The sequence below is a fragment of the Gopherus evgoodei genome, chromosome 1 (genome assembly GCF_007399415.2).
Source record: "Gopherus evgoodei ecotype Sinaloan lineage chromosome 1, rGopEvg1_v1.p, whole genome shotgun sequence".
Taxonomy (NCBI): Eukaryota; Metazoa; Chordata; order Testudines; family Testudinidae; genus Gopherus; species Gopherus evgoodei.
Window position 1 is genome coordinate 309,203,638 of NC_044322.1, and position 23,681 is coordinate 309,227,318.

General features: G+C 42.6%; 1 protein-coding gene across 6 annotated transcripts in view; it reads right to left on the minus strand.

The window, feature by feature from the left end:
* Window positions 1-23,681, minus strand: part of ANO6 (anoctamin 6) — a 121,580-nt gene that overhangs the window by 43,996 nt on the left and 53,903 nt on the right. For 5 of the 6 annotated variants that reach the window (XM_030548906.1, XM_030548904.1, XM_030548905.1 and 2 more), the window contains exons 3-8: window positions 19,637-19,765; window positions 7,166-7,231; window positions 5,467-5,745; window positions 4,462-4,575; window positions 3,178-3,293; window positions 2,660-2,794 (exon numbers count right to left, since the gene is read on the minus strand). In XM_030548906.1, coding sequence (XP_030404766.1) covers window positions 2,660-2,794; window positions 3,178-3,293; window positions 4,462-4,575; window positions 5,467-5,745; window positions 7,166-7,231; window positions 19,637-19,765 — 839 coding nt within the window. The remainder of the gene's footprint in view (window positions 1-2,659; window positions 2,795-3,177; window positions 3,294-4,461; window positions 4,576-5,466; window positions 5,746-7,165; window positions 7,232-19,636; window positions 19,766-23,681) is intronic. The other variant, XM_030548908.1, reaches the window with a different exon arrangement.

Here is a 23,681-nt window from a genome sequence, read left to right on the forward strand (position 1 = left end):
GCCTGTAGTTGAACAGCTCCTGACTACTGTCCAGGCTGCCTGTGTATGGCTTCATGAGCCATGGCATCAAGGGGTAGGCTGGGTCACCCAGGATAACTACAGGCATTTCAACATCCCCAACTGTTATTTTCTGGTCTGGGAAGTAATTCCCTTGCTGCAGCTGTTTAAACAGAGTAGTGTTCTTGAAGACGCGAGCATCATGAACCCTTCCTGGCCATCCCACGTGGATGTTGGTGAAACGTCCCTTGTGATCCACCAGTGCTTGCAGCACCATGGAAAGTAACCCTTGCGGTTTATGTACTGGGCGCCCTGGTGCTCCGGTGCCAAGATAGGGATATGGGTTCCATCTATCGCCCCACCACAGTTAGGGAATCCCATTGCAGCAAAGCCATCCACTATGACCTGCACGTTTCCCGGAGTCACAACCTTTCGTAGCAGCAGCTTAATGATTGCTTTGGCTACTTGCATCACAGCAGCCCCCACAGTAGATTTGCCCACTCCAAATTGATTCCCGACTGACCGGTAGCTGTCTGGCACTGCAAGCTTCCAGAGGGCTATTGCCACTCGCTTCTCAACTGTGAGGGCTGCTCTCATCTTGGTATTATGGTGTTTCAGGGCAGGGGAAAGCAAGTCACAAAGTTCCATGAAAGTGCCCTTACGCATGCGAAAGTTTCGCAGCCACTGCGAATCATCCCAAACCTGCAAAACTATGCGGTCGCACCAGTCTGTTCTTGTTTCCCGGGCCCAAAATCGGCGTTCAATGGCTAGAACCTGCCCCATTACCAGCAGGATCTCCAAAGTTTGAGATAATTCTGTGTCCATGTCCTCATCACTCTCGTCGCCGCTCTGCCGTAGCCGCCTCCTCCTCACCTGGCTTTGCAGGTCCTGGTTCAGTATAGACTGCACGAGAATGTGCGAGGTATTTACAATGTCCACGATTGCGGTCTTGATCTGAGCAGGGTCCATGCTTGCTGTGCTATGGTGTTTGCACAGTTCAGCCAGGAAAAAAGGCGCGAAACGGTTGTCTGCTGCTTTCATGGAGGGAGGGGTGAGGCTGTACCCAGAACCACCCGCGACAATGTTTTTTGCCCCATCAGGCACTAGGATCTCAACCCAGAATTCCAAGGGGTGGGGGAGACTGCGGGGACTATGGGATAGCTACGGGATAGCTACCCACAGTGCAACGCTCTGGAAATCGATACTAGCCTCAGTACATGGACGCACACCGCCGAATTAATGAGCTTAGTGTGGCAGCGTGCACTCAACTTTATACAATCTGTTTTACAAAACTGGCTTATGTAAAATCGGAATAATCCCGTAGTGCAAATATACCCTTGGAGTAGCCAAAGTGGCTGAAGTAGTTCTAGCTACAGAGGGCGAAAGAGGATCAGGGGATCTGAATAAGTGCAGATCCAGTAGCCCCTTCCCACCAATGTCTCTTTTCAGGGTGTAAAGAGGGAGCAGCATTTCCCCTGTGCTGCTGTTCTGCCTATTCTCCTACAGAAGAGGGGGGGAAGGAATGTCTTGAGTTCCAAGCAGTGCCTTTTAGCAGGCCCTCCACCTATATGTGAATTTCACCTATGAGAAAGGTTTTTCTCTCCCTTAGGGATTAGCAAACATAAATGGACATGCTATGGTAAACTGTACTGAAGTTTTGATTTTTCACTGTTTTCTTTACATTTTTACATTATATGTGGATTCACATAGAAATGTCAAACTATAAAGAATGAAAAAACCCAAAATCTTAAATACAAGTCATTCGTAACCTTTCACGTTTGTCTATTACTTTTTTGCCCTGTACACTACATCTTTAATTTCAGAACCAAGTCAGTTGCTATTCTTATTCTCTGTATTTGTTTCTCCATTAACTTGATTTTTGTTCGGGCAGGGATTGATCCACCACTCACTGTAGTCAATGGGAATCATTTCAATGACTGACTAAGTATTGGATCAGGTCCTTAGTGAGCCCTTTTCATCCAGTTCCCTTGATTCTGTTTCAGATGCTGTGCTGTATTCTTTATTTTCTCCGCAGGATTTATTGTCATTTTCTTTCCCTGTTTTTTAATTTCCTTTTATGTATTCTTTATTTTGAAGGCAGAAAACTGATTCATATTTTGGGATGCTCTTTTAATGTTTTAGTTGCTTTAATCATTTTGCTCATCTGCCCCTTTCATTCCATGTCCTTTTTATTTGACATGAATGTCTCTGTATATTCTGATTTGTAAAAGCCTTTGGGCCATAACGTGCCATCAGATTTATAGCACAACTCCCCACTGATTTCAATAGGGAGTTCCGCTTAAAAGCTGATGGCATGATATAGCTCTTTGTTTGCTTACAGTATGTCAGGAATGAGAAGGAGGACAGAGAGTAGAGGAGGGAACATGCACAATGAGAAAGGAGGATGCAAGGGAAGTAGAAGAAATAAGAGGGCATCAGAGGACTTTCATGTCCCTTGGACTAGATGACCCAGGAATGTTCTTGTAGCCCTGATATATACTTGTCATTTTCTTTTCACAGTGTTCATTCAACAGCACCATGAACTTCAATCTGGGATCACTAACAAGGTTCCTTTTTTCTTATGCCTAGAAAACTCTGTGCTATTTGTGAGTATTCAGAACTGTGTCAATATGAAAATATATTTGAACTGTCCATCTGGTACCTCCATGTGCAGTTGTCCTTTGTTATGTAGCCATACAAAAAACAGGCAAGTCCTACTACTGCTGCCATGATCAGCATGTGAGTGTAAAAACCAAGCCAAGCAAAATATATTCCAATTTTCTCTCCATAATATTTCCTGTGGGGGGAAAAATATTCTTTGAAAATGCAAATAACTCCACATTTCTTTCTCAGACAGCTGTCTATTCCAAATATTTAGGGCTACTCTATTTTCATATTTTTACACTGTGTGACTGCAGAAGTACAACAGCTAACCATTTCTGTGAATTTACATGATTTTTTATATTTGCATGAAATACCTACTTCTCACTGAAGCTCAATTTTGATTGGTTACATGTATCTTATAAAGTCAGAAACAGAGCATGCTCAAACGTTTGTGCAGATATGGGCGTACATATCTGCAATTAGAATTAAGGCTTGAATCTTCAATGTACCAAAACATAAAAATGTTACCTGAATTCCTAGGTCCTTCTGAATTGTACTGATCATATGCATACCCACCTGACAAGATCCAATGGCTGCAGTTTGTAAAAACTTCGAGGGTGAGCCCATTCCTTGTAAAGAAGATACCGTTCACTAGGGCAGTTGGGGTCCTCTAACCGGCGATTGAATCTAGACTGCAAAAGAGAATGAATATGGAAACACTGTCCCATAAAATAACTGCTTATAGTACCCAAACTTTATGGGCAGCTGAACCAGTTTACATGACTAGACTGTAACTGTACCATCCAGTGCCTCTTCAGCCCCACTGGCTGTGTGAAATCTGATCCCCGTGGAGCTACACTTGTGAGACTAGTGTCTGGAGTAATCTCTTAGCCCAAGTTCCATTGCAAATTACAAAAAGAAGTAGGAAGTAAGCAAACAGTGACAGTACAGAGGCTTGTCATTAAGGATCCATTCTTGCAAATACTTATGCACATGCTTCATTTTAATTATGGGAGTCATCTCATTGAAAATAATGGGGTTTAGTCATGTGCTTAAACATGCATTTAAGCAGTTGCAGGCCTGGGGCCTAGAATTGGGAAAATAAATAGAAAAGAATCAGTTCTAATTAAAAATGAGACTTTAAGTACCTCTTACATACTATCAGGCACTTTCCTCAGGACAGTGATGTACTATAATGAAGGCTGAAAACTCTGGAGAATAAATGAAGGGCTTTCAGCATCTGTTTCAGATTCAAAAGAGGGTACAGAGGGAAACAACCCTTCATTTCCTTGCCAGGTTGATTGTAAACATATTTGGTGAAAATGTGAACTTGTATTAAGAATTTTTAATGGCGTTTTCCATTCTCATTCTATAGTGCAACAAGAAAGGTGATGAAGAAGAACACTTGGCTTTCCCTCTTTGAAAGGGAAGTGATGCATCCTGGGAGTTTCTGGCCATGGAGCATCATAGAAGATATAGACTGGCGGGGGAGCCTGGCCCATAGAGGACAATAGGGACATGAGGCAACTGAACTACATACAACTCCCATCAGGGACCTCTGCAGCATTTCCAGATGAAAATATTTCAGTTTCTGGGTGTTTGGTTTTTGAAAGGAAAATTGAAATCTTCTGTGAAAAGACACTTTTTGTGGAAAATTCTGTTTACTGGAAAAATCAATATTCCTCTGAAAAAGAGTTTTGAAGGAATATTTTCTTCTAGTCATTGTCTTCAGCTATGACAGTCAGTGAACAAATAAAATCAATGCCCATATGTATTTTGCTATAGGAATTATACATATGTCTTCAATTAGCATATAAATTTATTCCCAACTAAGACACCTGTTCCAAGCATTGGACTTACATCGTGAAGAGGAAATGCTGCCTTGTAGATCCCAGAGTCCAGGAGTCTGTTAATACCAAACTTTTTCACATTGTCTTTTACTGCATATTCCACACGGGAAAGAATAAAATGAACCTGAAAAATACAAAATGCCCTGAATCTCTTGCAATTTGTAAGTGAGGAATATAAACTATAACTGTCATAGAATATTAGGGTTGGAAGGAACCTCAGAAGATCATCTAGTCCAACCCCCTGCTCAAAGTGGGACCAATCCCCAAACTGCCCCCTCAAGGATTGAACTCACCACCCTAGGTTTAGCTGGTCAATGCACAAACCACTGAGCTATCCCTCCCCCCCAAATCATAGATATCACCACATCTATGATTGTGACATAGATGTCACCACAGAATCATAGATGTTAAAGAGGGGCAAGTTCTCTGTGTGAAATTCACTGTACAAGGCCACTGCCCCATTTAAGTCCCACTTAAACTCTATTTTGGGGCATAAGTGGAACCCAAGTTGGACAAAGGTTTGGAATTTCACCTCATTAGATCATCCAGTCAATTTCCTAGTCAATGTAAGATTGTTCCCTACATTTCTATGTGTCAGGAGGGTTGGTTGTTATTGGTAATGGTGGTTGTGTTGCTCTGATTGACTTTGGCATGGTCTACACTGTGGTGGAGGGAGATCGATCTAAATTACGTAACTTCAGCTACCTGAATAACATCGCTGAAGTCAATGTACTTGGATCGACTTACCGTGGTGTCTTCACTGCGGTGAGTCGACTGCTGCTGCTCCCCCGTCAACTCCGCCTGCGCATCTCACCGAGCTGAGTACAGGAGTTGACGGGAGAGTGCTCGAGGATTGATTTATCATGTCTATACTGGACACAATAAATTGATCCCCGCTGGATCGATCGCTGTCTGCTGGTCCGGCCAGTAGTGAAGACATACCCAAAGGGAAATAAACAAATGTCTTCATGTGGGTATAGAGACAGAAAAGATATAAATATTTATATTGACTTACAATTCGGCTTCTGGTTGCAGGGTTGAAGAAGATGTCCTTGTCTTGAATATAAAAATCAGATATACGAGCCTTTTCAAATGGGGCAGTGAAAAACTCTTGCTCTGGTTTGATGATATTTTCATCCACTCGGAGGAGTCTGCTAAACCAGTTGAAAGCTGAATCTCGGGTTTTCAGGTCATTGGGCTTCAGAGGCAATTTGATGTGCATAACTTCAGCATATGTACATAGCACTTCCCAAGGCGCGTGCACTTTTACAAAAATAAGCTTTTCATTTAAGACCTAAAGTGAAAGAATATTAAAAATATATGTGCACAAAAAATGAAAGCAAGGAGCCCTTCATAATACTTTTAAGTAACACAGATTTTCCCTTCTTTTTAAAACCCGTAGAAGATCAATTCCAAGGTTTATTCTTTATCCAATTTAGTGAACATCTCATTAACTTCTGTAAAGACACTGAAGGGAGATGAAAACTCTCTGGAGAGAATGGTATTTTAAAAAGATCACTAAATTGTTGCTTTAATGGTAACACCTTGCAAAATATTTTACAAAGCAATTTAAATTTTAACACACGTTATCTATATGGATTTCTTAATGCTGTTTATAGATCTAGTCCTCAGGAAGCTCACTATTAAAAAAGATTTTGAACCATGAGCATTGCAGGATTACCAAAACCTGCACAAACTTACAATGTACAATTTCCAAGTAGCAATATATCCATGCTGGATTTTCTCCTCACAGTTCTCCATGTTGCACGCTGAGGTACATGTTATGGTCAGAGGGCCAAATCATGTGCTGGGATGCACAAGTGGAGCTTCCACTGCAAGTTTCTATCTAATCAAAAGCCTAAAGATGTGGATTTTGAGCCCAATTTGTGAGGAAGTGGCATGTTCCAGAGCTCATTATATTAGAAAATAATCATAAAAGTACTTCGTGCCAGATTCTGTGCAGCATCTTCTGGGAGCCACAGCACAGAAGATGCAGCTCAGGAGGAAAGGAAGGGAAGATCTATCTTTGTGCTGTCTGGATTCTGGGATACTGTAGTGGCTAACGTGGCCTCCATTGTAAATAAGAATATCCCCAGTGGCTGCATCATCTTGTAGCAGTCTATCCAGGGCTGCCTACAGGCTGGAATGCAGCCCAGAATCTCCACAATGCTGAGTGCTACAGCTACTCCCACTATGCTGGGACTTGCAAGGAGCATCCACCTAGGGCCACTTATGTCAGATCTATGGCTGCTCTTTCATTAGGCGAATTCTCCCCAGCCCCTGGTGTCCCATTTACAATTTCTATATGCCACAAGGGCAGGGGGCAGACCTGGCCCCTTAGAATGTTTACAGGGCTTAATGTTTTCAAAGTGCTGAACAAAGTATTTAATTTTCCCAACTTGTCTGTGAAGTAGGTTACTACTACCTCCATTTTGCAGAGAAAGAAACAGACACAAAGCTTAAGTGACTTTGCCCAAGGCCACAGAGCAAGTCAGTGACAGATCCATGATTTCAGCACAGAGATTCCTGGCTCCTAGCCAAAGAATAGGGAAAGAGGCAGCAGGGGGAACCTCTTATGACCCGAACATTCGGATCTCATAGGAATAAAGAGGGGGAAGAAGCTATAGTGCATTCATGGACTTCATTTCCTTTTCCATATGGAGCCAAAGTCTTCCTTCAGACACATTAGTCCACACAAAGGAAAGGATACTCACTGATCTTGTTGCTTCAAGTTGCAAGCCATTGCTTATCAGATTAGACTCATATGCTTGCCTCTTCCTCTGTTAAAATCAATTGCAAATAGTAAAATATCTTTGTTTGCTGATTTATGTCATTCATATAAAGTAGTGTACATAAAATAAAGGAACAGTATTGTCAAACAAAAGTGAAGAATTACCCAGATGATAAGTTATTATCCTTAATATCTACATTATAATTGCTATGGCAATCAGTGCTCTATTAACCACTAGTCCAGGCCTGCACAACATGCGACCCTCGGAGGCTCACTGTGCAGTCCACGGGCGGTGAGTATGTGGGCTCACTGTGTGGCTCGTGGGGGGTGAGTAGGCAAGTGGCAGGTGAGGGAGGGGGGCTGAAGAGGCGGGTGGGTAGTGGCGGGGGGTGAGGAGGCAAGTGGGTGGGCAGTGGCGGGGAGTGAGTAGGCGAGTGGGGGGATGAGGGGTTGAGGAGGCGAGTGAGGAGTCAGTGGTTGACCTGTTCTACTGATTTGGTCTGGCTCCCATCCCCTCTCCAAGGGTTGCAGCTGTCTGGAGGTGCTGCCTTCCACGCCTTCCTCAGTCACACCTCATTCATTCAACAGGGCAATTGATTACAAAGTGGGGGGGAGATCTTATTCTACTTCTAGCAAAAAGACATTTTTCTTTTACCTTAATTATACTACCTTAGGGGCCTGCTCTATAACATATTACCAAGGTTCAATACTGCTGTTTCAGTGGGGAAGTGCTGGGGAAGGAGGGTTTGTTTCCGAGGGGCGGGCGGTGCTGGGAGTGCGGGGGGCACGGTGGTGGGGGTGTGTGTGTTGTTTTTTGAGTGGGCTTGGTGGCGCTGGGGGGGGAGGACAGGGCTGGGGGGTTCGGCCCTCAGCTGTTTTCTTTGGATTAATATGGCCCTCGCCACTTTACGAGTTGTGCAGGCCTGCACTAGTCTTATACTCTTTTCTAACAGCAATAACACTTTAAAATGCAGTTTTGTGGAATACCTGCTCTCTTGGATTGCTGAAGGCACTTGACCTTTAGCCCATGTTTTACAATTACAGGTGGGCCGAGCCATGAGTTCAGATCTTGATCTGTATCTAGCATTTCAGTCTGATGCATCACAGAGATAAGTCAGCCCCAAATTTTGTCTCTGTGAAAACGGTCATCCACATTGGCAATCTTCTCCTTCTTTTCTCATCTAATTTAACCACTGAGGGAATCCCTCCTAGTAGCAAATATTCTTCCCTTCCAAAATCTTGCTATGACAACCAATCCCCATTTCCCTGCCAATAGCCTGCAATTTTTTCCATCTTTCACAACAATGACATAACCTTATATTATGATTCTAACTAAATCCTTACCAATCTCACAATCCATAAATGCACCATCCTAAAATTAAAAAGCTGATGGCTGGAGCGGCTGGAGGGGAAGTGGTGTTGTCCCAGTAGTCCTCAGTATCCCTAGGTGGGGGCAAAGCCTGGTTTCATAGCCTTTCCTCATGTAACAAAGGAGTTGGCTGATGGGGCAGCTACAGACCCCAGATGTGTACAGTGACAGTAATTTGTTGAAATCCGTGAGAAATGTTAATTTCACTCACAGACTGTATCTCACTTGGCAATCTATCCAGAGGCTCAAAAATCTGAAATCTGTCTCTGATGCTCAACTCTCCTCTGTGAACTTCCTCAAAAAATCCTGAATAGAACAAAATAAGGAACTCACAAAGAGATTTGTATTTTAAAAGTTGATGTGAAGTAGACCAAATTAAAGCTACTTGAAACCGTCTATATAACTCCTCTATGAACAGTTTGTTCATCCAATTGATCACATATTCTAGGTGAAGATCCATATTTAGTCTTCTGGGTTATTAAGTGCAATAGATTGTTTTCGTACCCCAGACCATTTTCTTAGTTGTTTGTATTGTCCTGTGCTTAAGGACTTCTGGTCTCAAAACTTCTCAAACAAGACTTCTCAAACAAAAACAGCCCAGATCCACCTACTCTCGTACCCTGCATCCGGCTGTAACCTCTGTACTTAAGGTTCAGTCCTACTCCAACCATCAATGGCAAAACTCTCATTGACTTAAGTGGAAGCAGAAGCAGTACCTTGATAGAAACATGGGAATTGGCATACTGGCTCAGATCCAAGATCCACCAGGTATCCTGTCTCTGATAGAAGTCAGTACCAGACACTTCAGAGGAAGGTCTAAGAACCCCACAGCTGATGTTGGATAATCTGCTTTCAATTTAGGTTTCATCCTAATTGCAAATAGTTAGAGATTGGTTTAAACCCTGAGGTTTAAAATCCCTTCCAAAATTTTTGTTAGCATTAACTATGATAAGTCTGGATATTCTTGAGAGCCCTATAAATATCCAATCCCTTTTAAGAACTTGTTCAATTCTTGGACTCAACAATTTCTTGTGGTAACACATTCTACAGTTTAATCCTACATGTGAAAGAAGTATTTCCTTTTATCGGTTTCGAATTTCCAACTTTTATTTAATTAAATTGAATATTCATCCCGTTGTTCTTATGTTATGAGACAAGGATAACAGAACTATCTTCTTTATGCCATTTATTATTTTAATCTTTTTATGATGTCTCATCTTAGTCATATTTCTTCTTGATGCCTGCTGTCATTTAACTAATACATAAAGCACAAAGACAGAAAGCCTCTTTTTTCTAGAGAACGTAAATGTTGATACTGTGCTTATTGACATGTATCTAATCCTTTTTTTAATCTTGCTAATCAGTTTTCTTCAATAATAGTAGCATGGCAATGACATCCACAAGTTAATTTGGTCTTCAGAACATTAAAGGGAGATCTGTCAGTCACCAAGAGAACATGGGCTCATCAGGCTTAAGGCATCCTGCTGATAGTTGGGTGGGAGAGACTACAAGAAACAACCCTTCAATCTTATTATTGCTATCTCTCATGATTTTTTGGGGAGGTTTTCTTAAAGCTACTAGTTCTGTCATCACAAGATTCTCCATTTCGTTTTTTTCTTTAAAAAAGTAAGTTTCTATTGCTCATGGTTGCAAGACTAATGCTTGAAAATGTGAAGTGAGTGTACTGTAAAGGCTCATAAACCTGAAGGCAAAGAAAAAAGAAACCCTATATAGTAGAGTTATATATATCGTTACGTTTTAAGCAACTCGTGATTTCCGCAGGACTGACTCATGATTTTTGAACACTTGGGACTGGTAACACTGATGACTCCACCCTGACTGTCAATGATAATTTTTAATAATTGTACTTGGAAAGAAGTTCTGGACCCATCTCCCCATGCCCATTTATAATTCTTGATTTCTCTCCTGACCCAGTAGGTGAGGTGAGAAACTGGGAGCAGGATACAAGTAGGGCTGCCACAGGAATAGAGACTTTATTTCCAGGAGTTCCTCACTACCCTCAGCCCTGCCAAACAAATCTCTCTACCAGACTGCAGAACAGGTGTGGTTGCCCTCCTTCCTTAACTTAATGGGCTCATCCATCTTTCTTACCTCACTGCAAGATGGGTCATCTTGGCACACAACCAGTTTATGTAGCTTGCTGTCTTTTGCAGACCCAAGCAATGGCATAAAATGGACCTAAAATATGATATTTGTTTGTAGTGCTTATTTTAATAACACAGATATTGTTCCTTTTCTTCAGGCATGACACATTCAAAAACAATGGAAGAAGTAATGTTTTTTTAAATTGTTCAAACCAATTTTCCGTTTGTCAGGTAGCTAAACTAATTTAGATGAATAATATTTGATTAGCAGGAACAATTTAGAAAAAGACTGTTTACTTATGAAATCAAACCTCTCATATCCTGCTAATCTAGAGTTCTCTGTAAACTCTCTGTAGAAATTGCTGAATATCAAATATTTGCTGTTGGTTGTTTCTTTGTTGTCTGGATAAAGATTTTTTTTTTAAATTATTTTTATGAAGCATGGATTGTTGTATCTTCATTGGTGACCATGATCAGAAATGAAGGTTCTGATCCAACTCTCACTGAAGTCAGGGAGAGTCTTTCAATGTAAATTGGATTAGGACGAAAACCACATTATCTGTTAATGTATTTTGAATTTACCTTTCTATTGCTGTCTCATTAGTTTTCAACTACAAGCTATTTAAGGATCCCAGCAGGAAAAAAAAAAGGCATATTGGAACACTTACTGAAACTCTAATTACTTGTAACAGAAAATAGTCCACGGGGTCTGAACTGAGCACATCAATTGCGAGGATTTAAATTCATACTTCATGGGAGAAATTTTAATCTCAGACATGCTTAGCACACCCTCAGATATCTTATAAAATTTACTTGAAATGCACTCCACCCATTGGAGTTTGGAATCTAGTCCTCAATTGTTGTGATTTTCAACAGTGCTTGCTATGTTAGTTTCAGGTAAACTTTAAAGGGCTCAAAGTTCAAGTTCAGATGCTTATATGAAGCTTATCAACTTCATATATATTAAGTGAATTGAAAAATACTCTTTTTTATTTTTAAAGTGCAAATATTTCTAATAAAAATAAATATAGTGAGCACTGTACACTTTGTATTCTGTGTATTCTGTGTTGCAATTGAAATCAACATATCTGAAAATCTGGAAAACATCCAAAATATTTACATAAATAGTATTCTATTATTTTTTAAGAGTGCCATTAATCACAATTAATTTTTTAGTTGCGCGAATAATCACGATTAATTTTTTTAATTGCTTGACAGTCCTTAAATTAACATGGGTCAATTTCTGTCCTCAGTTACACTCATGCAATCCCATTAGAATTATTAGGGATGTGATGCTACTGAGCTGTCACACTGCAAAGTGACTCTGGTGAAAATCCCTTGACCAGGCTGACCTTCTCCATTACAAATTCATTTTCTGATCATTCAGTTCTACCATCTTCCTACCTAAATACCTGTCCTACAATGGGGTGTAGGCAGTGTGACTTACTGGTCAGAACAGGAGCCTGGCCTACTGGGTGGAGAAGAATCAGAGGGTAGAACCAGAGGCATGGTCAGAGGCCCAGCCAATGGCTGGAGCCAGCAGTCAGAACAGAACCAAGGTCAGAAGCCAAGGTCATAGTCAGCAGATTCTAAGACAACGGTTGGAGCCCAGAAGTCAGAAAAACTGAGGAAGAGAGCTGGAACTGGAGCAGGCATAGGTTAGAGCAAAGTCCAGTACAGGAAGCAGGCCTGGAACAGCTGCAGGAAAAGAGCACATTGAGCAGCCACTGTGCAGCTCTCGCTTCAAGGCTTAAATGGTGATCTGTTGGCCCTTTTGTCTAATCAGGGAGTATAGTCACCTTGTGAGGTTTTAATGGTCCCTGCTGAGCTCAGTGGGGTGCTAGGTGATCATGCCTGGAGCTAGCTGAGGTCCTGACAGTACCTCTACACTGCCCCTTGAGGGCTCCTGCAAGGGTCCCTCAGCCCTGGCTTGTCAGTGTATCTTCCATGAAATTACTGCAGGAGACAGGGAGTATGAATGTTTTCTTTTGGTTTCCAGAATTGCTCCTCTAGTCTGTACCTCTTCCAATCTATCTAGAGCAGGGATTCTCAGGACAAATTTTTTGCTCGCCTCAGAGTGCGGTCACCAACTTTTGCGGGTGACCGCTCTCACACTTTTTCCTAGAGTACTTAATTAGTTTTAGGAAAAACAAATAAATATGCACATAGATATGTCCAATCATTGCAATTTATTTATTGCTAACCAGTAAGTCTGCTGTGAAAAGTGGTATTAACCAACATACAAGTATCACTTTTCACAGCAGACTTACTCAGCCCTGCCAAGCCTGGGGACAAATTAAGCCCTGGATATCCGGAAGGATGCGGAGGCTGCCAGGGGCTAGAGCCTGAAGCCCGGAGCGGGATGCTGGGGCCTGCCGCCGTGCAGCTAGGGCCCAAGGCTGAAGCCCAAAGCCTGAGTCCCATCACCCCGGGAAGGTAGGGAATTCACCAGCTGCCAGTTCCTCCAGTGTTGTGCCCCAGGTGTCAGCCCAACCCGTGTTGGCAGCCCCAGCAACCAACACCAAGGAAGCACATCCAGGAGCAATCGGGAAGGGGAGGGAATGCTGCTTTGCCCTCTCCTCCCCCTCAATCAGAGTCCAGGAGGCTGTGGCCGCAAGAAAAGCCCCTGGTGGTTGCATGCGGCCAGAGTGGCTGCATCTGAGAAATGATGATCTAGAGCTTCCCCTGACCTGCTTGGAGTCAAGGACCAATGAACTTTGTATTCCTCCTATCCCTGGACAGTAACTGGAGCATGGATGGAGAGGATGGTCTACCAGGTTGGGGAAGGAGGTTGTCAATGAACCATGTAGGGAGATAAACTTAAAACACGGGTGTATCTTTGAGGCATTCTGGGAGTTGAAATTTGAAGGCCACTGGGTTTAAATCAGTGGCCACTTCTGAATACATGGATCCTAACTATCATTAATTTTAATGAGTCAATGACCTAATTTCTGCCCTGACTTACATGTCACAAAATAGGTTGTGTGGAGTTCAATTCAGGTCAGAACTTGTCCCAGTAGGTATTATCCTTATCTATCAAGGGTGAAATCCTGTTTCCATTGAAGTCAATGGGAGTTTTGCCATTTTCTTCCACGAAGCCACAGTTTCACCCCAGGAGAATATACCCCTTTGGATCTATTACTCTTCAATAAACCAGAGTTCTAAAGCTCTATATACAATAAACCCTTGGGTAATAGGTATGTAAAGCTGCTAGGAGAGTCAAAGAAAGAGTAGTACAAACAAGGAAACTCAGTCTTTAAGCACCTTGAATTACACAATGTGCTGGATATAAAGTTTGGTTTTTTTCAGTTTATTATTGATCAGGGACAGGCAGTGAATATGCAGTATTTAAAGTTGATCATAAATGACAACATTTCCCATTTTGGTTACTTGTAATAGTATTGCATCATAAAAGTAGTAGTCAATTTGCCCCAAATGAAAATATAAACAAATAAGTAATAGAGCATGTAAAAGACAACATAAAGATTAGAGATTACTCCAAGGCAAATAAAATCTTTATACATAAAATATTTCCACATCTTTCTGGGAATTCTGATAGGCCAAAATGCTAATTCTGTCATTACATTTTCTATTTATTAGTATTTTCCCAGGCTGCAAAATTTCATAACAAATAAATAAGCCGTCTTCCCTTCCACCTCTTAGTTACCGAAGCTTTTGTTTTATCCCCTCCTCAATTATTCTAACTCCCTTTATTTCTTTGTTTCTCTCTCTCTCTCTCTCTCTCTCATAGCAGGGTGCAGTAAGACCCAGAGAAAATCCAGTGCATTACTTGGAAGGAAACAGGAAGTTTTACATGTCTATACATAATTTGCTTATGAAATGAAGTGGTGTAGAATACTCTCTCCACAGCAGGTGCTCTGAAATGAAAACAAGCATCTATGCACTGGAGATACTTTTGAAAACTGGGTTTTAATAGTGCACATTTCAGCAGAGATTTTTTTGTAATAAACCTAAAACCATCTAATAAACAAGTGAGGTCTAATTGCACAGAGTGAATAACAGAGTTGATGAGGGAGGGACAGCCCAGGCAAATCCTGCCTTTATCTCAGGAGCAAATGTACTTGGAGCTCGCCCTCATCTACTTTATCATCAAAAAGGCAGAAACCTCTCACCTTTTAAAGCTGCCAGAATCCTATTCCTTGACTAACAGATAAGGAAAGTGTATTATTAAATCCATGCCAGCAGTATTTGATGTGTTTTTCAACATTTATAGAAATTCACCACAGGATTCTGGTCACCGTGAATAACTCACTTCCTCTCATTCCACAGTACAAAAACTTCCCAGATTAAAAGGGAAACAGTCAATTTTTCTTTACCCTCTTCTTCCTCCTCTTTCTCAACCTTTCACTGTCCTCTCGCTTCTTCCCTTCACTCATCCATCACCTGGTCCATATCACCCTCCAGCTTTGAATCCTTTTACTGGTTCTCCATCTATGAATATATCAGATTCAAACTCCTTGTTCCAGGCTTCAAGACCCTGCATAATTTTGACTCTCCCTAGTTCTCCATCCTTGTCTCTTTGTGTCACCAGCCATCTCCTTGGCTCTACTGATACCAATCTCAACATAAAGAACGAGGAGTACTTGTGGTACCTTAAAGACTAACAAATTTATTTGAGTGTAAGATTTTGTGGGCTAAAGTCCACTTCATCAGATGCATGTTTGTCCTAAGATCCTATAACACTGCCGTGCCTTCACACTGTCCCTATTCATGGAAGGCCCTTTCCTAAAGGCTACTACCTCTCTACGTTCAAATCTTTCCTGGACACCCACTTCTGCTGTGAGTCCTGCAAAAACGTATCAGATTGATAATGGCAGAGTTGACAAGTGATTGGAAATAGTGTGTATATATCATGGAAAATACACCCTCCACACTAGTCTCCACCATGGCCACTTGTATTCCACTATCCCCTCTTTTTGTGTCCTATGGACCCTGGTCCTACAATTCATAATATGTAGGTATATTACTGCACGTACACAGAGCCTCACTGACTTCAGTTGGGCTCCACAGGGGCACTGCAGTCCGGGCACATGCAACAAATTACAGGATGACGCCTTAGATTGTAAGCCCCAGGGGACAGGCGACTGAACCTTCTTTTATGGATGGAAGGCACCTAGCATAATACTGATACTCTTACTGGTCTGATAATTCAAGAGTTAATTTTATCCACATAATAAAATACCAATAGTTTATTGCACATGTTTAATTTTATAACTATTTGGAAAAGACACTCATTTAAAAAAAATACATTTGGGTTCTGACCAAAAATGACAAACAAAAACATAAAAATGTAATTGATACGAACGTGTTTCCAAAAGGGCAGCTTTTTGTTTTTAATTACCTCTCCACTTCATTTTATTTTTGGTACTTGTGACCATGTGTAAAGCTACATCCACCCACTGTTGTACTCTATTAAACACCACTAATGACATTCCTTATGGCTGCCTCAGCAATGCCAACTGCAAGCCTGTGCAATGAATATCAACCCATCTAGCTACAAGGCTTTTTACTCCAACTCCTCCTTTTCTCTAAGGCAAGTCACTATTCATAAACCTGCTGCTTTTGGTATTGTGTTGTATCCTTGGCCGTCTCCAGCATAGTCTATTAAAACTCAAAGATTTAAGAGAGAAACGTTGCTCGGATACAAGAGTGAAGTCCTGTGTTAAACAGGGCTGCTTGGGGGGGCAGCAAGTGGGGCAATTTGCCCCAGGCCCTGGGCCCCGCAGGGACCCCACCCCACGAGCCCTGGCCTGGCATGCATTTTGGCGGTGGGGAGCCCTTCAGTGCTGCCGAAGACGCAGAGCGACTGAAGGGCCCCCGCCGCCGAAGGCCCGGACTGCTGCCGGGTGAGTACAAGTGCCGCAGCTGCCCCACTTTGCCCCAGGCCCCCTGAATTCTCTGGGTGGCCCTGGTGTTAAAATGCACCTTTCAAGTTTAGGGATGTCTACATAATCCTAAAATTAAAGGGACAATATCAAGAAGTCCAGGATTAAAATGTGACCTACAATGCCTATGCGCTGTAATAATACGGCTGGTAATGTTCTCTTGGTTCTACGTCTTTATCAACAAAATCTGCTGTTGGGCATATTGAAGAAATTAAATAGCCATGTCTGACCTTTCTCTGTAGCAGTTCATTAGCACTATTCCTACTGTAGCACTAACAAGACACTGGTGTGAATAGGAAGCTGACATATTACAGGGGATCATGGTGGAGGATCAGACTGTTGGGGTGACATGGGAGAAGAAAATATTGGGGGAACCGTATTGCTGGGGGAGGAACACGGAGAGTAGGAAGGTATGGTGTTGCTGGAGTACATTTGTGTGTATGTATGAGAAACAGGTGTTCTGGAGCAGGCATGTGGAGTGGGAAAGATGGATGGAACAGATTAAAGCAGGGGCTTTAAGGCAAAGCGGGAAGAGGGCCCTACCTCCTGCCTCCATGACCTGTTTATCTCCCTCCACACCTCAGGCTTAGCCCTTTTGTATTTTGTCCTGATCCCTTTCTTATGTGCATACATTTAATGCTGAAAACTTTACCTATGTAAATGTTATACACCTTAAAATATGTTGAGTTTGGAGTTCATTGAAAAATAGGATGCATTTTTCATGAACATTATCCTTTTTTTCTTGTTGAAAATTTTTGGAATTTGAAACTTTTTGACCAGCTCTTTCTGGGGCAAAGGACTGTGAGGAGAGAGGATATAGGAAGTGACAATCTGCTCTCTTTCTTCATGCCCTTGCCCTAGTCAAGATTATTCTTTTTAACACCCTATTTCTCCCTGGTGCAGAAAAGAGCAACAGGGATGATTAAAGGCCTGGAAAAAACTCTCATCTAAAGAAAGGTTTAAAAGATTGGGGTTGTTTACCTTGGAAAAGAGATGAATAAGAGGGTTATTATATATGCACATAAAATAATAAATATCAAGAAGGCAGATCAGGAACTTCTGTTCTCCCTGTTTTATAACACAAGAAGAAGGGGAAAATTTAAAAAGTGGATAATTCTGAACTGATGAAAGGAAATACTTTTTCACGCAACGTGTAATTAGACTGTGGGATTCAGTGCCATAGGAAGTCATTAAGGCCAAGAACTTGACAAGATTCCAGTAGGGATTGGGTATTTATATAGTTTTCAAGAAAATCCAGAGTTGTCATAATTAATGATGACTAAATCTTTGGAAGGTCTATTAAACTTTTTGCTCCTGGGTTTAAGCCAGTCTCTAACTATTAGAGACTAAGATGAGACCTATATTTGGAACAGACTATTGAACATCTGTTTACTGCTGGGTTCTAACACCTTCCTCTGAAACATGTAGCTCTGGCCACTGTCAGAGGCAGGATACTGAACTAGATGAACCTCAGATATGATCCGGTCTGGCATTCCTGTTTCCATGTTCCTCCTCCCACCCACTCGTAACACCCATGTTTTCCCTATAACTCCCAGCAATGCCCTCTCTTTCCCATTCCTCTCCGTGCCCCCACAACTGTTTTCCAAATTAACCCCTCCTCCATATCCCCCAAAATCCTGGTCCTTCAGGACACCTGAGTTCTCTGCCAACCATCTACTACCCCTAGCGATCCTTAATATGTATCAAGTCAGTGATGAAGCCCCAGAGCACTTCAGGTGCTGATGCTTTCGTTACAGAAATCTAACCCTGTGAAGTGCACAGATGGATCACCAACTGCAAGCTTGGCCCAAGCTCCGAGCCATCTGGGAGCTCAGGCATGGAGGTCACCACTAATCCCACAGTTTATGATCATCCCTCACATTCAAGGCCAGATCCTTGGCCCCACTGCTGGTTGCTTTGTGCTAAAGCTGCCCTTATGGGGCTGATGGGGATTTCCTTTGTGTAAGCATAGCCCTGAGCAGCTTAATGCCAGCACAGCCAGCTGTATGCTCTCTATTCCCAGCACCTTCCTCCTGCAGCATGGTGGGGCACGTCAGGAGCAGGAGGGAGTGTGCTCAGAGTACGCTATGCCATCCTGTGCTACTGAAATGGCCCTAACAGGTCATTCCAGCTGGTGCAAGTTGGGGTAGTCCTGTGACTGTTACAGCTTGTGCCAGCATCCAAACCAGCCTTCACTCGTGCTCAGGAGAGGGGGAGTGGAAAAGTGGTGGAAAAAAACTCCCCTCAATGTGTAAAGCAGAGCTCAGCCACACCTGAGGATCTGGTCCTCTCTGTCTATAGGTTTCCACAGTGAAGGCCTGGGGTACTCCGGTGCTCACTTGGGTGTTTAGGTCAACACAGTGACACTTCTGGCTTTGGTACCTTTCTAGCACCGGCTAACTTGTGGAGGAGACAGCCTACAACAACAATTCCTTGATGGTTCTCTCAAGGGAAGTGGTCTGTGAATTAAAACTGCCCTATTCCTCACTGCCTAAAAATCAGTCTTTATGAGTGAAACTTGAGAGTTCAGAAAACTTGCTGCTGCTGAGAACATGTGGGCTGAAAAATCAGCAACCACAGGGAAAACACATGTAATTTTTGACTAAGCAACATATAAACATCTCTATTCCAATTCCCTGAAAGAAGTTTCACAGGCTAGGTTAAGCATTCCAATGCACAGACACGTTGGTTACTCCAAACAAAAGTGAGAAATAGTGCTTAAAATACAAATCTGGCTTCACTCTGAACTATGGAATGGGTGACCTTTTTTTGGCAAAAAGTAAATTCACTGAAATATGCAGTTTTCAGGGGCATTGATACTATTTGCCAAACTGCATTTAGAGAATAGTTTCAGCCAAAAAAAAAACCAAACAAACAAAAAAAGAAGGGGAAAAAACAAGAAAAAAAAGGACAAAAATACTGAAAAAGTCAAAACATTTTGTAACATTTCATTTTGACCAATTCCCCTCCGCGCTCCCCCAGCTTTCAGTTTAGCCTGAACTGAAAAATCAATTATTTTTTCCATGGTAATTATGACCAATGCCTCCATGAAACAAAACTGAGAAACACCTTACCATTTGCTTTTTATTCACACTCTTCTTGCGATTCTCATTTTTGCTCTCATCTTCATACACCAAAACAAAGTCAATTCTTCGCTGGCCGTCGTTAAAGAACAAGGAGTCAGGTTTTTGATCAAACTCTGCCTGCAAGGAGTGCAGAACATTTTAAATATGAAGATCTTTACAAGTCAGTTTTTTTTCTCTGTTGACTATGTACAGAAGTTGAGGAGTAGAAAAACTCAATGTCAAGTCATTACAGTAGCAACAAAACTCAGGATCATACTGTTCTCTTTTGTAAAGAGCCAGGTGTCTGTATGACATAAGGACAGCAGAACCTTTACCTAATTTTCTCCTTCAAAAATTGCAGATTAACTTTTGCAAATATGGCAATGGAAGGATCTTAGGTGACAGTACCATTACCAAATAAGACATCTGTCAAGTAACTTACATACCATTGTGATATACTGTTACAGATCCTTGTTATAAAACATTTTGATTCCTGCAGGGACTCTCACAATAACTGGCTTCCCATCTTTCCCAGAAACTTTGCCAGAAGTCTGAGCTTCTCAACAACTGAAAAATCCTTTCATGGCTCCATACATACTAATATCTATAAGAACCAGTGTCACATGCATGACCCTGAATCAGAGAAGGATATGGCCACAGTGCAAATGCATTCACAAAATGTAACACATCCCATGTGGATATACTTCTTATTTTTATCAGCAAAATCTCAGCAGCACAGAACATTGTTAAACGCCACACATCCATCATGTTATAATATATGCCAAAATCAAAAAGATTAATATATCCATAAACCATCACCCAGTCCCTAGAGGAACATAGGATAGATTGTCATATCCACTAATAACATCTCAATGTGTTAATTCATGTGTATGATATTTTAGGCACAACTGATGATGGGCTTGATGGAGAAATTTGAATGCTGGAGTTACATTTTTGCAGTTAGTTTGTGGGAATACTGGTGGTCATCACCACGTGTAATCATGCTTAAGGTTAAGATTTCATCACAGTTATTTTTAGTAAAAGTCACAGACATGTCGTGGGCAATAAACAAAAATTCAGGGAAGCCAGTGACCTGTCTGTGATTTTTAGTAAAAATCACAGGGGAGGAGGGGCTGAACACCAGGGGGTAGGACTGAAGTCCGAGCCCCACAGAGGGGGACTGACAGCTGCAGGGCAGAAGCTGAAGAGATCTCTTATAGGCCTGGTCTACACTCGGCGTTTAAACCGATTTTAGTAGCATTAAACTGATTTAACGCTGTACCCGTCCACACAACGAGGCCCTTTATATCGATATAAAGGGCTCTTTAAATCGGTTTCTGTACTCCTCCCCAACGAGAGGAGTAGCACTAAAATCGGTATTACCATATCGGATTAGAGTTAGTGTGGCCGCAAATGGACGGTATTGGCCTCCGGGCGGTATTACACAGTGCTCCACTGTGACCGCTCTGGACAGCAATCTGAACTCGGATGCAGTGGCCAGGTAGACAGGAAAAGCCCTGCGAACTTTTGAATTGCATTTCCTGTTTGTCCAGCGTGGAGCTCTGATCAGCACGGGTGCAGTCCCAAATCCAAAAAGAGCTCCAGCATGGACTGTACGGGAGATACTGGATCTGACCGCTGTATGGAGAGACAAATCTGTTCTATTAGAGCTCCGTTACAGAAGACGAAATGCCAAAGCATTTGAAAAAAATCTCCAGACTATGATACAGAGTCCACAACACAGTGATGCGTAACATGCGTAAAGGAAAGCCAAAAAATCAAATGGATGCTCATGGAGGGACGGAGGGGGTTCCGAGGACTCCAGCTATCCCACAGTCCCCACAGTCTCCGAAAATCATTTGCATTCTTGGCTGAGCTCCCAGTGCCTGTAGGGTCAAACACATTGTCCGGGGTGGTTCAGGGTCTATCTCGTCAATTTACCTGCCCCATCATAAACAAATAGTTAAGGGTTAATAGAACAGAAGTACTTCATGTCTCTTTTGCCTGTAAAGGGTTAACAAGATCAGTGAGCCCGGCTGTCACCTGACCAGAGGACCAATCAGGGGACAGGATACTTTCAAATCTTGAGGGAGGGAAGTTTTTGTGTGTGCTGTTAGTGTTTAGTTGTTGTTCACTCTGGGGGCTCAGAGTGAAGAGACATGCAACCAGGTTTCTCTCCAATCTCTCTGATACAGTCTCTTATATGTCCAAAATAGTGAGTACTAGGTAGATAAGGCGAGTTAGGCTTATGTTTGTTTTCTTTATTTGCAAATGTGTATTTGGCTGGAAGGAGTTCAAATTTGTATTTTGCTGAAAGGATTTTACTTTGTACTTGTATACTTAGGCTGGGAGGGTATTCCCAGTGTCGACAGCTGAAAGACCCTATAACATATTCCATCTTAAATTTACAAAGATAATTTTTACTGTTTTTCTTTCTTTAATTAAAAGCTTTTCTTGTTTAAGAACCTGATCTTTTTTTTTATTCTGGTGTGAGATCCCAGGGGACGGGGTCTGGATTCACCAGGGAATTGGTGGGGAGAAAGGAGGGAAGGGGGAGAGAAAGGTTAATTTCTCTCTGTTAGGATTACTTTCTCTCTCAGGGAGAATCTGGGAGGGGGAGAGAGAAGGAGGGGGGAAGGTGGATTTTTCTCTCTGTTTTAAGATTCAAGGAGTTTAAATCACAGTGATCTTCCAGGGTAACCCAGGGAGAGGAAGTCTGGGAGAGGCAACGGGGGGAAAGGGTTTACTTTCCTTGTGTTAAGATCCAGAGGGTCTGGGTCTTGGGGGTCCCCGGGAGAGATTTTGGGGGGACCAGAGTGTACCAGGCACTGGAATTCCTGGTTGGTGGCAGCGCTACAAGTACTAAGCTGGTAATTGAGCTTAGAGGAATTCATGCTGGTACCCCATCTTTTGGAAGCTAAGGTTCAGAGTGGGGAATTACACCATGACACCTTCCGTGATAGAAAAGGGGAAAAAATCGTTTCTTGACTTTTTTATATGTCACCCTATGTATACTGCATGCTGCTGATAGACACGGTGCTGCAGCAGTAAACAGTAGCATCCTCTCTCCTCCCCTTCCCGGTGGCAGACGGTACAGTACAGTAGGACTGATAGCCATCCTCATCATGAGCCCGTAAGTGCTCCTGGGTGGTCTCAGGTGAGGCTGGCCGGGGGCACCTGGGTAAAAATAGGAATGATTCCCAGTCATTCCCAGTAGATGGTACAGAACGGATGGTAACTGTCCTCATCATAGCAACTGGGGGCTGAGCTCCATCAGTCCCCTCCCTTTCATGTGTAAAGAAAAGAGTCTGTACTGCCTGGACTACCACAGCAGCAGGATGCTGGGCTCCTCTCCCCCGCACAGCTTAATGTCCTGCCTGGACTATCATAGCAGCTGGAGGCTGCCTCTCCCCCATTTTATCTCAGTAACAAGTCAGCGTTTCTTATTCCTGCATTCTTTATTACTTCATCACACAAATGGGGAGGACACTGCCACGGTAGCCCAGGAAGGTTTGGGGAGGAGGGAAGCAACGGGTGGGGTTCCTGCAGGGACACCCCCTAGAATGCCATGCAGCTCATCATTTCTGCGGGATCTGACATGGAGCAGCTGTGCTCTCTGGTTCTCTGATACACGGGTTCTCTAGTACACTGCATATTCTAGGCAGGATTGACTCTATTTTTAGATACCATAAAGGCGGGAATGACCTGGGGGGTCATTCCCATTTTTGTCTTTGTGCCCCCAGCCAACCTCAGCCAGGGGCACCCATGAGAGCAGCAGATGGTACAGAACAACAGATAACCGTCATCTCATTGCCAATTTACAATGGCGCAGCAGACGATACAGAACAACTGATAACCGTCTCTGCTGTCATGGAAAGGCAAATAAAAGCTGCTGTGTAGCACTGGAGTATCGCCTCTGTCAGCGGCATCCAGTACACATACGGTGACTGTAAAAAAAAAGCTGAACGGGCTCCATGGTTGCCGTGCTATGGAATCTGCCAATACAATCCAGGGAAAAAGGGCGCGAAATGATTGTCTGCCGTTGCTTTCCAGC